General features: G+C 40.8%; 1 protein-coding gene across 1 annotated transcript; it reads right to left on the reverse strand.

Moving 5' to 3' along the window:
• Positions 1–736: 736 nt before the first annotated feature.
• Positions 737–15755, reverse strand: DNTTIP2 (deoxynucleotidyltransferase terminal interacting protein 2). The gene is made up of 7 exons (XM_010975523.3): positions 15630–15755; positions 13060–14705; positions 11681–11819; positions 8814–8909; positions 7692–7856; positions 6070–6179; positions 737–2803 (listed from the first exon to the last, which is right to left on the reverse strand). The coding sequence occupies exons 1-7, from the start codon at positions 15699–15701 to the stop codon at positions 2710–2712; spliced, it is 2322 nt and encodes a 773-aa protein (XP_010973825.3). The 5' UTR covers positions 15702–15755; the 3' UTR covers positions 737–2709.
• Between the last annotated feature and the right edge of the window lie 7 nt (positions 15756–15762).

The raw sequence follows: 15762 nt of genomic DNA on the forward strand, positions 1-15762 counted from the left end.
CCTTTTAAAACCCTGCCATATATCCTCTGGACAGCCAAGCACGCCTGTAGTGTGACATCCTTGTTACAGGGACCCATGAGACATTTTCTCCTGTCTTAATAACAGATGTAGTGTTTCTCTAAAGCAGCTGATTTGTTTTTATCTTGCACTAAAACACTGAACACAGAGCTCATGTTCTGTGTTAGATGCCAGGATGCGCAGAGCTTACCTTTATCCACTGTTGGCTTCCTAATTTCTTCCACCTTCATTTTCCTTTCCTTAATTTCCTGTTTAAAAAAAAATAACTTTGCAGATTTTTCTTAATAAGCTGTCTTAAAAGCATTTTGGAAATCTTTCAAGATCTTAAGGTATCACGAAGGCCCTCCTTTCTCTAGCACACCGTACCAGCACTCTGTATGCTTTGTAATGCTTTTCAGTTGAGAAGAGGAGCCATCTGGTAGTCATTAAGCCTCAGAATAATTCCAGTAAGTGAACTGAGTTTAGTGACATAAGCCAGTCACTAAACTTTTCTCAACAGTTGCTTTGCTTAAAAAAAGACAGATACAGCCATTATTCAAATACACATTTTTGTAGAAGGCTAGGAGTACTGAGACGTCCTTCTGATCTTTACCTATGGTTCTACTTTGATACTCTTCAGTTTTGACGACTTAAATTTGTGAAGATCACATGTGAGATGAAGCCATACATCTTACCAGTTTTAATTCCTTACAATAAATGTTAAGGTGATTTTAAATGATTTTTAGTTGAATAATGTTTATTTCACTGATAAGTATTTTACATTTGTTAAGAACTCTCTCCTTTTTCCAAATTATTTAAGTGGCTTACAAAAATACATACAATTAAAAAACCAATCAATGGAGACAAAAAAGAGCATGTTAAAATATAACTATAATACAGCTGACCCTTGAACACAGGTTTGAACTGGGCGGGCCTACTCACGCGGATTTTCTCAGCAAGCCCCCACTACAGTACTGCATGATCTGCAAGCACTTGGTTGAACCCTCAGATGCGGAACTGTAGACACAAAGGGCCTATGGTAAAGTTTTTTATTTTCAACTGTGTGGGGCTCAGCACCCCTAACCCCCGTGTTGTTCAAGGGTCACCTGTCCTCAGAACACTTGCTGTGAGGACCTCTAAGGTGGGTGTGCGAGCTGGACTTGGCACCTAGGTTCAGTTCTCTCTCCTCATCACTGCTTTCTAATCCAGAAGGCTTGAATGCTACGTGTGGGAAAGATCACAGGTCACTAATCTTGTTTTCCCTGTAAAACACACTATCATGTTGCAAATATCTGTCATAACTACAGTTTTGAAGTACCAGATAATTCAACCTATTCTAGCACTCAGGAGTGAGAAATCAGCATAAAAGTTATGATAAAAAGTTGACCCCACCTTGAGTCTGACAAAACCTGGGTAAGTCCTCAGTTGTCTGCAGAGAAACACCATACACAATGATTGACAACTTTGAGTCTTCTTATAGCATGGTAGTGTAAGTTGAAGAAATGTTCTAACAACGTCTCCTTCTGGAAGAACGTATAAAGGGTAAATTAACTATTATCTCTTCTTGTTTTGGTATTTAATTTTCTCATAGCAGGTCCTTATTTTACCCAGAAGGCAAAACTTAATATTCTTGGAATGAAAGCTTTTCTATAAAAGAACAGACACAGATGCTTCCCTAACTCCACCTATGAATGTCATTGTCAGTTCTGTTAACTAGTTTGCTTTTGATCCCAAGCAGTAAACACAATAAAGGAGACTTCTAAATAAGTATTTACTGAAATACTAAGGAAGCAGTATGCTGGAAAATAGGACATCCCATGAATAATGACATAAAGGAAGCAACAACTCGCTAAGACGTATTAATGGCAGTGACCATCGCTCCTTGGGTGCCCTGTGTAGCTTAGCCAGGATGCACATTTCTGCCACTGGAGATGACGTTGAGTCGGGCCACTTTGCCTCCTGACCAAGTTAAAATTATATTGCTTTAATCCTATCATTGACTCTGGGTAAAAATCTCTCTCCTCCTGTTTCAGTTGCTAAGGAAGGAAAAGAGCTCTCCTGTGTCTAACTTTGACCCAGACTTTCTAGGCAGTCTCTCTTTCAGGTCCTTTTTATAGCTTCATGTAGTTCTCTGGTCATACACTAACATACATTTGCTCTAAGAACACTTGTATCATTCCTTTGGTTTCAACTATGACTTTTATACTGGCCAACAAGATCTCTGTATCCCAGCTTCGCCAATTTTCTGGACTTGCATGTGCAACCAACTACAGGCCATTTCCTATCTATCTGCCATCTCCCCCTAAACACACATACCTCTACATAATAATTATAATACTGTTTATATATGTTTGATCATATTGAAGTTTTGTGAATATGTTAGCAAACTTTATGCTTTCTAAATGTTTTTTAATTCAAATTTCTTTAAATAACCAAAGGTTGAAAACTTTACAAAAAAGTTAATTATCTTTAAATCGGTGAAGTTCTTTTCCATTTCTTGCCCTCAAAGGGTCTAAGCACGAGTGGATCTTTGTAGATATACCAAGGGGCACATGACTGATCCTTTCTCAAGTCAACTTTTTCCAAACAGAAATCTCTACATAAATAGGATCAGCCTATGTTAATTTATGTGGTGGTGATGTTACTTTTCAAAACATCGTTAGTAAATAAATACAGAGGAGGTGTAAAATTTTGTGGTTTGCCTGGTGAATCTTAATTGCGAAATTTCTTCTTCTTTCGAAACTTCTTTCCTGCTGCGTTTGCTGCCTTTTCAGCCATGATCTCTGAGTACTTTCTTCGGTTATATCTAAAAAGAAAAACCAAAAAGTATATGAGACACCAGACATTAGATGTTAATGTAACCTTTTATGGGGGGGAGGGGATGGGGGGGCGAGGAGATTTCTTTTTTTTTTTTTTTTTTTTTGCATTTTCACTATTCATCACAGTTGCACTAAGTTCCACCATGTGTAAGGAGCCCTAACAGGAGTTAGGGACAGAGCTGTGAACCAGACAGCCACAGCCCCTGCCCTCATAGTCTGCAGTCTAGTAAGGGAAAAATGGCAATGGGAAGGGAGGCTTTTGAAAACCTTCAGCCACTAGAGACCCATGCACTACATCAGCTACCAGATGGTATCAAGTGCTTTAAATATTTTTGTGGGATGAAAATTTAAAATAAGAACTAAGCAAAACCAAAGGTCTACACTTACTTGAAAATACAATATATTTCTTAGAACCTTAAGAAATATATCACAAATGGTTTTCAGAATGTGATGTGGGAATGAGACTCTTTGAAGGTGTCCATTAAGTAAAAACCATATTTACAAAAATACTAAGGCATTTAGTTGCTTTTTTCACTCTTATGCTCTCAAGAGTGTATAGTGGAGTTTTTCAGAGGCTACACGAAGTGTGGTATCATGGCAGACTGATGCAGAAGCAGATGGGAGGCTCCAGTTGTCTTTAGGCCAGACAGTAAAGAGATCTGCACTAAATTATTTTTGTTTTGTTCATGAAAATAAATGTTAATGTGTGATGAGTTATTATTTTTAAATGAATTCATATTTTTAAGGTTTCTTAAGTTTAACTTCCATTTGGCAAATATTGATAATTGTAACTGACAAAACAGAAATCTTTGGGTCTTCAATAATATTTAAGAGTTAAAAGGCATCCCCCCCCCCCCCCCCAAAAAAAGGCATCCTCAGACCAAGGAATTGCTGTTTGAGACTATTATTACCCTTTGGGCTTTGGAAACACAGAAGCACAACTGCAGAAAAATAATGATGTTGTAATTAGAAGCTTCAGTAAAAGAAGGGCTTTCAGTTCAGTTACTAAGGAAAAGTTAAAAATTCTGTAAAAATTCCTTTGTTCTAAAACACTTTCACTGTTACATAAATCTGTTACACATTACTAAAGCTGGGGATTAGATAATATTCTCATTAAAACAGAAGCTATTTAGGCCTTTTACAACTTTAAGCTCACTCAGTGCCACAAGAAGTCAGCAGCAAAATTTACAGACTTTCTAACAAACCTAAGGTTAGATTAACAATGAAACAAAACCAAATATACACAATACAGGAAAGCACATTTTCTCCTATATATTACGCTTATTTCTACTGTCCCAGGACAGTCCTACTAATGAACATATAGTTAAAGATGTTCTGTGGAGTTCCTTATCCCAAGGTATTTAGAGGCCAGAAAACCTCTTAAGGAGCACGTTGTGGTAAGGATTAAAACATTCCATGGACAGATGGGCTAGTGGAATGTTTCACACGGTGTGCTGTGTAAATCTGTGTGACAGACAATATTCATTTTAAGTAATGTAATTATCATATTTATCATAAGTTAAGATGCATTTATCTTAATGTATATTAGCAAAAATATGTCAACAAACTCATTTTCAGTAGTAATACAGTTTCCTTTTAAAACAAAGTAGGCAGCATACAGAGAAGGCAAGCACAGTGGAGATGGTATTCCGTGATGGGAGTACGGGAAGCAATGAACCGACACGATAACCTCTAACCTGCAATTTTATGAGTTCCAGTCTACTAACTTTCTAGCTTACTGCCTCAACTTCCTTATTCTAAGATGACTTTTTAGCAAAAGCACCAACACTGCTGTGATTTCTGACACTGCTGTCGTGAACATTACAAAGCGTAGGTCAATTTTTATCACCAATGTATAGTGAACACTTAGGCAAGCAAAGATTCGATCAGCTTGTACCACACCTCTGTGGGGAAGGAGGGAAAGAGAGAGGCTTCAGAGACGGGAAAATGGGAGGGACTCTGACACTCCACACATGGGACTGAAGGGAGGAGTGTCAAGGACTTGCCCTGATGGATGGATGATCGGATGCCATTCGGTCATGAGATACAGAACACTGGGAGCGGACTAGATTGTTCAGGGCGGCCGGGGTCAGGAGAGACCACAAGGTAGCTCCCACAGGGGCTTGTGGGATGCCCATAAGATGTTCTGAGGCAGCAGCTGGTTACGTGGGTCTGGGCTTGGGAGAGACCCAGACCAGACTTACACATTTGGAAGCTGGCAGTATATACAGATGATAATCAAAACTCTGTGGGGATGAGATCTCCAAGGAGAGAGCAGTGAGAAAAGAGTGCTGCTTATTCCTACAATCTTTAAAGCGCTTACAGGACACGTGGGTTACATTTGTTTTTCATGCCTGTATGTTACATTATTTTTTAAACCGTTGATAAGTATTTTCACTTTTGCTATTAAGCCATTTTGGAAATTCAGCAGAAGTTTCTATATGAGGATGCTTTTAAATCTGTAATATATACGCACCTACTTCAAGAACATTGAAACATACTCAAATTTCTCCCAGCTCAAAAAAAAAAAAAAAAAATCCAACTCCATCCACATCCACCTCGCCCTTGTTCCTCACAACCAAACTTCTCCAAGTAATTCTGTTTCTTCATTTTCAACTCACTCTCAAGTCCTCTCCAGTCTGGCTTCTTCCCCATCCCTCCCTTAAAACTCCTCCTGCCAAGGTTGCTGTGACCTCCATGTACTAAATCCAAAGGAAGTTTTTAGTTCTTATCTCCTCGGCGCTCTCAGCATCATTTATTCCTGTGACCCTCCCGCTCCGGCTTACACCTGCTCACAGCGTTACCTTCCCTTGACTTAACAGCACTGTGCTCTCCTGGTTTTCTTCAACCCCCTTGGCTGTTCTTTTCCAGTCTCCTTTGCAGGCCTGTTCTCCTCTAGCCAGTCAAATACTTTCACCTTCCCTGTAAATCACTGGTTCTAAACTGGGAATGCTTATGTCCCACAGAGGATAAAAACCTGAAAATGTTCGAAGACATTTTTGATTGTCATGAATTGGGGGTGGGAGGAGGTGTGTCTGTTACTGGCAAATAGTGGATAGAAGCCAGGGATGCTGTGTGACATCTTACAGTGCACAGGACAGTCCCCAAATAAAGAATTACCCCATCCAAAACGTAACAGTGCTGCTGTTGAGAAATTCTGTGCAAAACGTTTAAAAGTTACCTAAAATTTCAAGTTTATGAAAATTCTAAAGGAAAGCACACATATTATAAAATGAAACATAAATTCCATTACCTTCTGAACTCAGAATCAGCCAGCAGTTCCTCCACAATAGTTCTCTTCCTTTGTTTCTTGGGAATTCGTGAATGGTAGAAGTCAGCTGGATTGTCAACAATGGTTCCAACCTACAAACGATTGACTGAAGTAAGTCATGCAACACCTGAAGGCCAAGTTCCTTGCGTATCTCAGGGCAGCACTAACAAAGGATATTTACAGAAAGCAATGGAAAACAAAGCTTACATTTTACCAATATTGAAGTTAGCATTGCCATTTTCAAAGGAAAATAATCACTTATTCAGTCTGCACTGGGCCTGACATTTCATTAGAGTTATAATAAAACTGAAGTTCCTTTTATATAATTTAGTGCTACAGAGCAACTTCCTGATGAACAGTGTAACTAGAGGAGAAAAGTGAGACAGATAAAAATAAATCTTTTTAGTTTCCCAATTTAATAAAATTGACACATAAATTCTATTACCTATCTATCTGACCTCCTAGATTATCATAAATGCTGCCAGCTTAGAACCTTCTCAAAGTCCACTCTGCGTTTGTTCATACATTCAACCAAGTAAAATTCAGTGTCTGCTATGTGCCAGGCACTGTGCTCAGTGTGAGGGAAACAAAGATAGAGAACGTCTGGTCCCTGCCGGTGTGGAGTCTAGGGTCTTATAGAAGACTCATGGACACGCAATTAAAAAATTAAAACATAACCTAATATAAGGAAGACACACTCTAGATGCTCTGAAAACCAAGTGACCCATTCTACCTACTGGAGGTACAGGTTTCACAAAGGATGACATTTTAGCTTGGATGTATGGGTAAAACTTCACCAAGCAAACATGGCAGAGCCAAACACATGCAAAGTCAGAATGCCAAGACCAGTCTGCACGTATTCTCAGAAGAATGAGCTGAGCGTGCTGGAGCTTAAGAGGGCTGTGTGACGAAAGAAGGGTTGCTGGGCTGGCCAGGGTGCAGACTGCAGAGGGCCACATTAAGGAGCACAGCTTCCATCCTACAGGTAATGAAGAATCATTGAAGGTACCACCCAATGATATCTTGGTATCACTGAGCAGAGATGTATCATGAACAGATTGCTTTTTTTAAAGACTAGATGAATGGCTACAATGTGAGCGAGGAACTGAAAGGGAGAGCAGACCTGCAGGCAAAGGACTACTACAGTAATCCATGAGTGACAAGAAAGGTGGTCAGGAATGAACTTGAGAGCCAGAGGGTGAATCACTGGACTTTAATCTGGAAGCACTTTGGAAACCAATTCTAATTTTCAGAATAAAGAACCTTGAAAAAAAGAAGAGTCTGGTACAAATGACCCCTCTTCCCCCCTCCACCCCGCAAGGGGTCTTGCTCGTCGGGCTCATGTTATTTACGTAGGACACACCCATCTTACAGGCTCCGTAACTTCTAGAAAGCTGAGCGGGAAACCTAGCCGCCATCTGGAACGCGGTCTTTCCACATGGAAAGCCACTGCAAGTGCTGGCTGTCTGAGCTGGGTTCTGGCCATTATCTTACGGGCTAAGCCATGGAAACATGCATTTATTTTAAGAGTAAACAGATCACTACAGTGCTTTCCAAACTAAAGTCCACTGAGCGTCACTATCCTTATTCTGTTTGCTTCATACCTGGAAGTACTTGGGGAAGCCGTCTCTATCATTTTTCTTGTAAAACCTTTTTGGGTCCATGCTCGCTCGCATCTTCAGCGCTTTGAGATCGTTTTTCAGTTCATCTGTCAGTTCCGGTGCCTTCATACCAAACCAGCCATCACCTGCTGTTTTTTGTCGCTCTTGCTGAAATTCAAATTTCAAAACCAATTAGACAGAAAATTCTAATTTTAAGGAGGAATTAAATCACAAAAGTGATTTCTTGGTAAGTTAGGCACAGTACTATCAGTTCCATGAGGGCTCCTTAAAATTTACTTTCTATCTTAGTAAGAATTGCCAACTTGATGGGACAATAACCCACAGCTTCAATTTTTATTGTCTAAAGTAGCCTACACAAGATATATAAAAACATTTTTACTTCTGGAGCTTATACATAAACATTAACACTTACTCACTCATTTATTTTAGTTGTCTCAGAAAGTTACTCACTTCAACAGTCCAGCAATTGGTATTACTTTTAAAATTCAAAAAAAAAAATCCTATTCTTTCGAAAACTCCTAGCAAGTTATTTGCTTACTTTTACCTTTGTTCATTCATGTAACAACTATTACGGAGTGTCTACCGTGAGCCAGCGCACTCCAGTCATACTAGCGACAAGACATTACTGGGGCACCAGGCTCAAATTTCCTCCAGCCTCTCTTGACAACGTCTTTAGTTTTTATTGGTTAAAATGGCAGATGGAAGTAACCCATATATTTTACTATAGAAGATGGTTTCTACCCCCTCACTTAGCAGATGAAACAGACCAGTGTTCTCAGCCAGTTACGTTCAGTTCCTGACGACAGCCTGCGGCAGAGCTCCTGACCCGCCGTGAGCAGGGTCTGTGAGCCAAGAGGCATGGCAGTGCCCTCGTGTGCTGGCTGCCACTTCTCAAGGAAGGAAAGAAGGAGCTGTACCTACGGGTGCCCCTCCGTGTACTTTCAACTTCGTAAGAATCCGTGAGGTGTGTTTATGGAACCAAATTTATGGGCTCTTAGATATGTGTGATAATTGTCTTTGGAAACGTATTTTAATGTACTTATTATACACACTGAACACATTTATAGTCAAACACATGTTAACACTAGAAGTCACTGTACTCACTCTGCGTTTTTTCTGAAGTTGATGCTTTGATTCACTATATGGTGGGATGCAGTAGTTTTTTTCAAAATCAGGAGTAATGATGGCCTTCTGCAGAAGCTACAAAAATATAAAATTAATTTGAAAATAATGCTGGAATGTCATAATTTTTTCAACATTTTTGCCTTATAAAGGAAGTATCTTCCACACTGAAGACTATTCCAAAAATACTAACTTTTTTCATAGTTAGACATACTACTGCAAAAGTGTTCCTGTCCTTAAATTCGTAAATTGTATCAAAAAACGCTTTAGGAGACAAGCTGAAGGATTACTTTAGGGACTCTATAAAATCAACATTCACCTCAAATTTCTTTTTCTAATCTGAATCTGCACACACCAGATTCACATTAATGCGCCCGCTTGCATTTCATTGGTTCGCAACCAGCTACCAGCACCAAACAACTGGAAAATAAAGACAACAGATGCAATGCCGTAACAGTTCTTAAACTCCCTGAAAAACCTGACTAGGCTTTAATGAGTTCTTATAACTTTGGTACTACGGCTGCCTGTGATCTGAGGAGACTGGCTAGACTGTTAATGAGAACAGCGGTATAGATGTCCATTGAACAACATACGCTTTTTATGTTTTACCGATGAGATCCTTCCATCAAGCAAATCTGCTTTTTGTAACTCAGCATATCAGAGGTGCTCCTTCAGTGTCAGTTCATACACAGATCGACCTCATTACCTTTAATAGCTATTATGCACAATTTTTCTTCTGGATACTCAGTTTAAAGGTCTCCGTTAAACTTTTTTCCACTGAACAGTGTAAACATCATCTCTGCATACTTGTGATTGTTTCTATAAAACTGATTCCAAAATGTGTCACTTAGATTTTGATAGGTACTACTAAACTGCCTTACATCCAAGTAGTCTGAACTCCTACCACGAGTCAATCAGTTCCCTCTTCTTCCCACGGCCAGCACTGGGACGTGGGGTGTTATCTTTCTCTGTGTTGTCGCCGGTGCCTCACGGATGTTTCTATTTGCTGTGGATCACCTTTCTGTGTATGTGCATGTCTTCCATGGAATGCCTGTATTTTGGCGGGTTCTTTTTCATTTTTATATAGGGTTGTGTTCTTATTAATTTGTAGAAATATATTTGTATCTTAGTGGTATTAACCCATGGTCTTTTATTTGTCTTTCTTAACGTGTTTTTAGTTGCGTAAGTTACAAAACTTTATGTAGTCAATCTGTTCATCTTTTCTTAAATGTCTTCTGCATTCATTGTTAGTTGCCTAGGATGATTAAATACTGTCAATACTGTGAGTGTGACTAAAAGGAATCTCAGGGTAACTAGTCATTACCCTCAGTACAAGGACTAAAGAGGACTTCTCCTTAGCTCTCAAAACAGTTTGAAGGATCCCTCAGAGAGCATGACATTATTAAGAGCCAGTTGTGTATAAAGTACTATGCTAGGGTTTAGGAGAGTGGTTCTCAACTGGAAACATCTGACAACATTTTTGGGGTGAGAGAGAGAAAGAAAGAATGAGTGTATATGAGTGAGTGAGTGAGTGAGTGTGTGTGTGTGTGTGTGTGTTGGGAGTTGGGCACCAGGGAGGATGGACGCTACCTCCTTATACAAGGTAGGTGCCAGAGATGCTGCTGAACATCCTACAACGCACAGGACATTCTCCCACAACAAAGAAATATCCAGCCCAAAACATCAGTTTTGCCGACGCTGAGAAGTCCTGTTTTAGGAATACAAAGAAAGATAAAAGACAGTAAAGTAACAGTGACACCACATGATCAATGATCACTTACATCTATACTAGGTGTTGCAGAAGCAGGGAGGAGGTGGGGGAAGGACCAGGGTCAAAGAAAGTTTCCCAAGGGTGGTGATCTACGACCTCTGCACTGGCCTGGGAAAGCGTAGGGTTTGTTCAGGGAACTAGAGCTGTTTTCAGTGGGAAGGACACAGCAGATGGATGGTCAGAGCCAGAGCAGCAGAGGCACCCTGAAGGCTCTGAGGAAACTTTGAGGGACTTAAACAGAATATCATGGTCAGATTTGTGTTTTTACAAAGAGAAGCCTAGCAGGACAATTGAGGATGGCTCGAAGAAGAAAGAGTAAGGAGGACATTGCAGTCGTCTAGATGGAAATTAACTAGATGTCACTAGTAAGTGACAGTGGGGTAGAAAGGAGCCAAAAGGAGGTAAGGAGCATCGTCCCCTAGGCTTAGTGACTGACTGTAAAAGGGAAACAGGTTTTGGTATCATTAACCAGGATGAAGAAGACAAACGGAGAAGCTGCTTCAGGCAGGGAAGAGAAGGGCAGTTAGTGAGGTCAAGTGCCCGAGCACCCCTGAATAAACAAACAACAGCGCCTGGATTTAAAGACCCGCGCAGGCTGCAAGGCTAGAAACTACCTCAGGTATGGAAGCCACGCAAGGGGGCAGCTGAAACTGAGGGTTTGGATGAGGTTACCTACCCTGTAAATTCTTCTGAAATTATATGTACAAATTTAAGTCTGTGTGCACATGTGCTCTTTTACCTGATGGGGGCAGGTGGGCACTCACAGCTTTCAGATTCTCAACAGAGTCCAGAACAGTTAAGAACTAAAAGTATAGCAGGAAAAGAGGAGAAAAAGAAAACACAGTCCTTGGGATCTTAACCGGTGGGTGCAAGAAGAGGAACACCAATCCTACGTTACTTTAGCCTTCAAGTGTCATCTTTTATACCTAGGGCTTTATGATGACTGTTCTGGAAAAAGGGAAAAAAGGAGAACAGTAGGAAAAATAGTAGGAAGATTAGTTTCTTACCAAGGACTAATCATTTCTAGAAGTGACTGGTTAACTCTATGAAAACCAGTGGGGGACACTGTGCAACTTACCTCATTTTTCTTTTTCTCCTTGATCTGTGTTAGGGTTCTCTTGTTCAGCTGCAGCTTGTCTGCGTTGAAATTAATATACAAACCACCCAACTGCTTAATACTTAGGCCAGGGTCTATGCTGCTGCTCGTTAACTTCAGACTGAAAGAGAAAGGATCACTTAAAGATCAAGTAATTCAGAGTGGAAACAACTGAGACTGTGTTTTGAATTAGAAGCAAATTACGGGATGAATAATGAATTAAAAAAGCTTTTGGGGAGCACATCCAAATTATTCCTCAGATTTCCTTAAGGAAGATTAAGACCATATAATATGCCAATAAATTTCTTAAAGGGGTTTTATAAAGAAAAGAGGAGGAAATACATCTGGCAATTTAGCTCAACTTCATGTAAAGGTAGTGAGTTAAATGCACATAGCCTTTGATCTGCTAATGAAAAAGACAGGTTCTTCAATTGCAAATTTCCAAGTTATCCAAACCTGGAATGTTTTTCTGGGCAATTTAAAGGCATTTGGTAGTACCTCTAAGTCAGTGAGTTTTAAACAGCAGAGAACATCTGTATTTCCCACATGAGCTTTTAAAAACGATTAATGTCATACCCGAGATCTACCAAATCACAGTCTTCTGCAGTTGGCTTGGGCTTCTGCTGTATTTATCTAATGAGAGTTTCTACTTTATATTACCAAAGAGTCCTTTTTATAAGCAAGGACACCCAGACTTATAGTCACTTTCTTCCCTAATTACTCATATAAACGGAGCCGTTGAAAGCTTTGATAATCTACCTCTACTGGAACGTGAAGTCATTAAATTGCAGTGCGCTGGCAGTGATTCTCAGCTCTGAGTGTATACTGCAATTATCCCAAACAGGAGAGCGGCTTTTAAAAAAAAAGTACACCTGAGACTAGCCTCAGCGCTCTCTCTGGTTAGAGTGAAGACTGGGCACCTGTTAATGGATAGTTCCCAACCAAGGATACCTGCGTTTCCAGTAGATAGGCTGCCACCTGGGACCTGTGCTTAGGAAAAACAAACTCACAAAATGGAAAAAGACTAAAACAAACAGCCCCAAACAGTGCTCTGCAATGAGTGGCAGATGGGGTTACAGGGTGTTACTTTACTCAGGCTCTTCTCTGGTTTTCAATTTCTCTACAATCAACACATAGGAAAAAAAGTTCCTCCCCTTCCCTGTCATGTTGCTCTTAACAATCATGCAGGAAAGTCTTTTAACAGGTGGTTTATAACACCCCAATGAGAGGTGCCGGATGAAAAAGCTCTTCCATAAAGAACCCAAGGCAAATTTTCTCAACTCCTATGCTTTGTAATATTTTTATGGTAAATTAGCCACTTGAAATATGTATGAAAACCTTACTTTTAAGAGAAAACTTACAGTTTAGATTTTGTGCTGTTTAGTAAGTTGTCTTCATCACTAAACTCATTATCTTTACTGTCATGTTCTGATGGTTCTTCTTCACTTTCTTCTTCCTCTTCCTCCTCCTCCTCTTCCTTTTCTTCCTCAGTGGCAACCTCACTTGCCTTGTCTTCTTCATCCAAATAAAAATTTTTATCAGCACTCAATCCAGGAGTTGTGTCAATTACAAACAATGCCTTGTCACGTGACGTATCTTCTGAGTTCCCATTTAATGTCTCCTTCTGACCACTGTTTTCAACAAAACACAGAGTGTCCTCTTCATTCTCACTGTTTTCGGACTGCTGGCTTTCATCACTGCTGAGAACTAATAAAACAGAATCATCTTTATCCTGAGATGTTTTCAGCTCAAGTTTATACAGTTCGCTATCACACACAAAATCAACATCCCTTTCTTTGTTCACGTCTCCACTAACACCTACAACTGTGTGCTCTTCTTCATCACTACCACCACCATCACCAAATTCTGTCCAGTCACTTGTTTTCATGGTGCTCTTTTTCTCTTCATTCCATCTGTCCACCTCCACAACTGCAAATGTTTGAGCTAATGATCTCATCACAGCCTCACAGTCCAGATTTGAGGGCCTTGATGTGGTTTTGTTATTTTCAGGGGTTGAATGTCTTTGAGAAACCAACTGTGGAAGGCTAGTGTCCTTATGTTCAGAAAGACTCTTCAACTGAGAATCTTCCTCATTAGTTTGTTTTCCCTCATCTATTATTCCTTTGGCTTCTGCATCTAAACTCTTACAACTCTGCTTTGTTACTTCTCTGAAAGGTGAAACAATGTCCTGCTTTTCCTCTCTCATATTAAAACACTGGTATTTTTGCACTCTCAGGTTTTTTTCTGAATTTTCACAGAAGGAATCATCCTCAAAGTCCTTATATGTTTCATTGTTGTAGAAATTTGGCTTCTTTATCTGAGAAAGAGATCTTGCTAGTAAACGAGAACTTCGCCTGGTATCGGAATCCTCTGAACCCACAGGTGTGTTTACGACTTGCTTTCCATTTCCAAGTACAGTCTTAGTGTCTCTCTCCTCGGTCCGTGCCTGTAACTTCCTTTGCATACTCCTTGTTCTTCTCCTCGTTGCAATTCCAGAAAATGAAGAAATGTCTGAGCACGATGACTCAGCATCAGAAATAGCCTCCATATGTGATTCTTGGCTTGGCTTTGTCAGGGATTTAGCCTTACTTTTTCTGGTTCTTGGAGTTACTGCTGTGGGAGGCACAATTCTAGAAATACCCGAAACATGTGATTCTGCTTCAGAGACTTCTTCAGTATGAGACTCCTTTACTGGAGTTATTTTCATCCTTTTCCTTACACTGGACACTGGGGTGCCCGCAACTAAGATCTGTCTTCTCCTAGTTACTCTTAAAATGGGACCCTGGACCTCAGACACAGAAGAACAGTTTGACTCTGCTTCAGAGATCTCTCCATCAGCAGGTTTGTTCATTTCCGGTAATGAGCCTGTAGTTCCGCTCTTCCTCATCTTGGTTCTAGGAGCCGGACTTTGTTTCCTAGTGACTTGTGATTCAGCAGTTCTAGGATCCTCAGATGGAAATTCCTTCTTGCCTTTTGGATGCGTCTGAATTCTTCTAGCAGCAGAATTCTGTAAGACAGTGAAAATACATTGTAATTTAGGTAGGGCTAGGACAAGGGCAGAGTGAGCGAGACACTCCCCTCAAGCAGATTTTAAGAGGGCATTAAGGAACTCAATATACAAGATTAATACAAAACAACAACAATCACCGCCCACAATTAAAAAAAAAATCAAAACTTAAATACTGAATCTGACTTTGCATTTGTAGGCACTGCCTCACTAGCATCACCTACGCCTAGGATCTGACTTTAGGGAACAAAATAAGTAATTGAAAAAGAAAATCTTCTCCAGTTACATATGCTAGGTGGACCTACATTCCGACACGTATAGGGGAAAAGGGAAGAAAGGGACTATTAACTGAGCAAAAATATGTTTAGGAACATACCCCCCCCCCCCGATAGAATCGGTCGCTCCCCTTACCTTTTCATACTTAAGTGAATTAATGCTCTCTTCCCTTCATCGCCGCATCAAAGGCAGCAGACTAGAGCCACTGAGTCACCAAATGACCTCACCGCAGCCCTCCCAAAGTCAAGAGGAGGTGCTGCGGAGCCACCGCCAGCCGTCCCAAGTGAAAATGGTGCCTTCTCCAAAGCAGCTAAATTAGGCTCACGCTTGGTGGCTCAAATTAATCCTCCTTAACACGGTGTTACCAGTAAGATGAAAAGTTCTGTGCATCTACATTACGGAGCTGAACTACCCAAAGCAAGTTACCTAATCTCTCTAATCCACGCTAAGCATTGACTGAAGACCCTAGTGAGGTATGAAAAGGAAGCTACAGGCTTGGCGTGCAGCTCGGTACACAGTAGCGCGCCGCAAGCAGGGGTCCTTTCTGCCGCACCTCCCCGCGCTCCGCGGCACCCCTGCGCCGCCACCTCCACGAACGACGCTCTGCGAAGCCGTGAGGAGGAATGAGGGAGACTTGCGATCTCCTACCTTCTGCCGGGAGCTTTCAGCCGACGTGGCTTGGACCCCGGCCTGAGGCCGCGCAGACCTGGTGACCACCATCTTCCAAGCGCGCGGCGCGGTCTCCCACTGTTCCGGCGCCCCGGAAGTGCGTCAGAGAGGC

This window comes from Camelus dromedarius, chromosome 9 (assembly GCF_036321535.1).
Source record: "Camelus dromedarius isolate mCamDro1 chromosome 9, mCamDro1.pat, whole genome shotgun sequence".
In the NCBI taxonomy this organism is placed as follows: Eukaryota; Metazoa; Chordata; class Mammalia; order Artiodactyla; family Camelidae; genus Camelus; species Camelus dromedarius.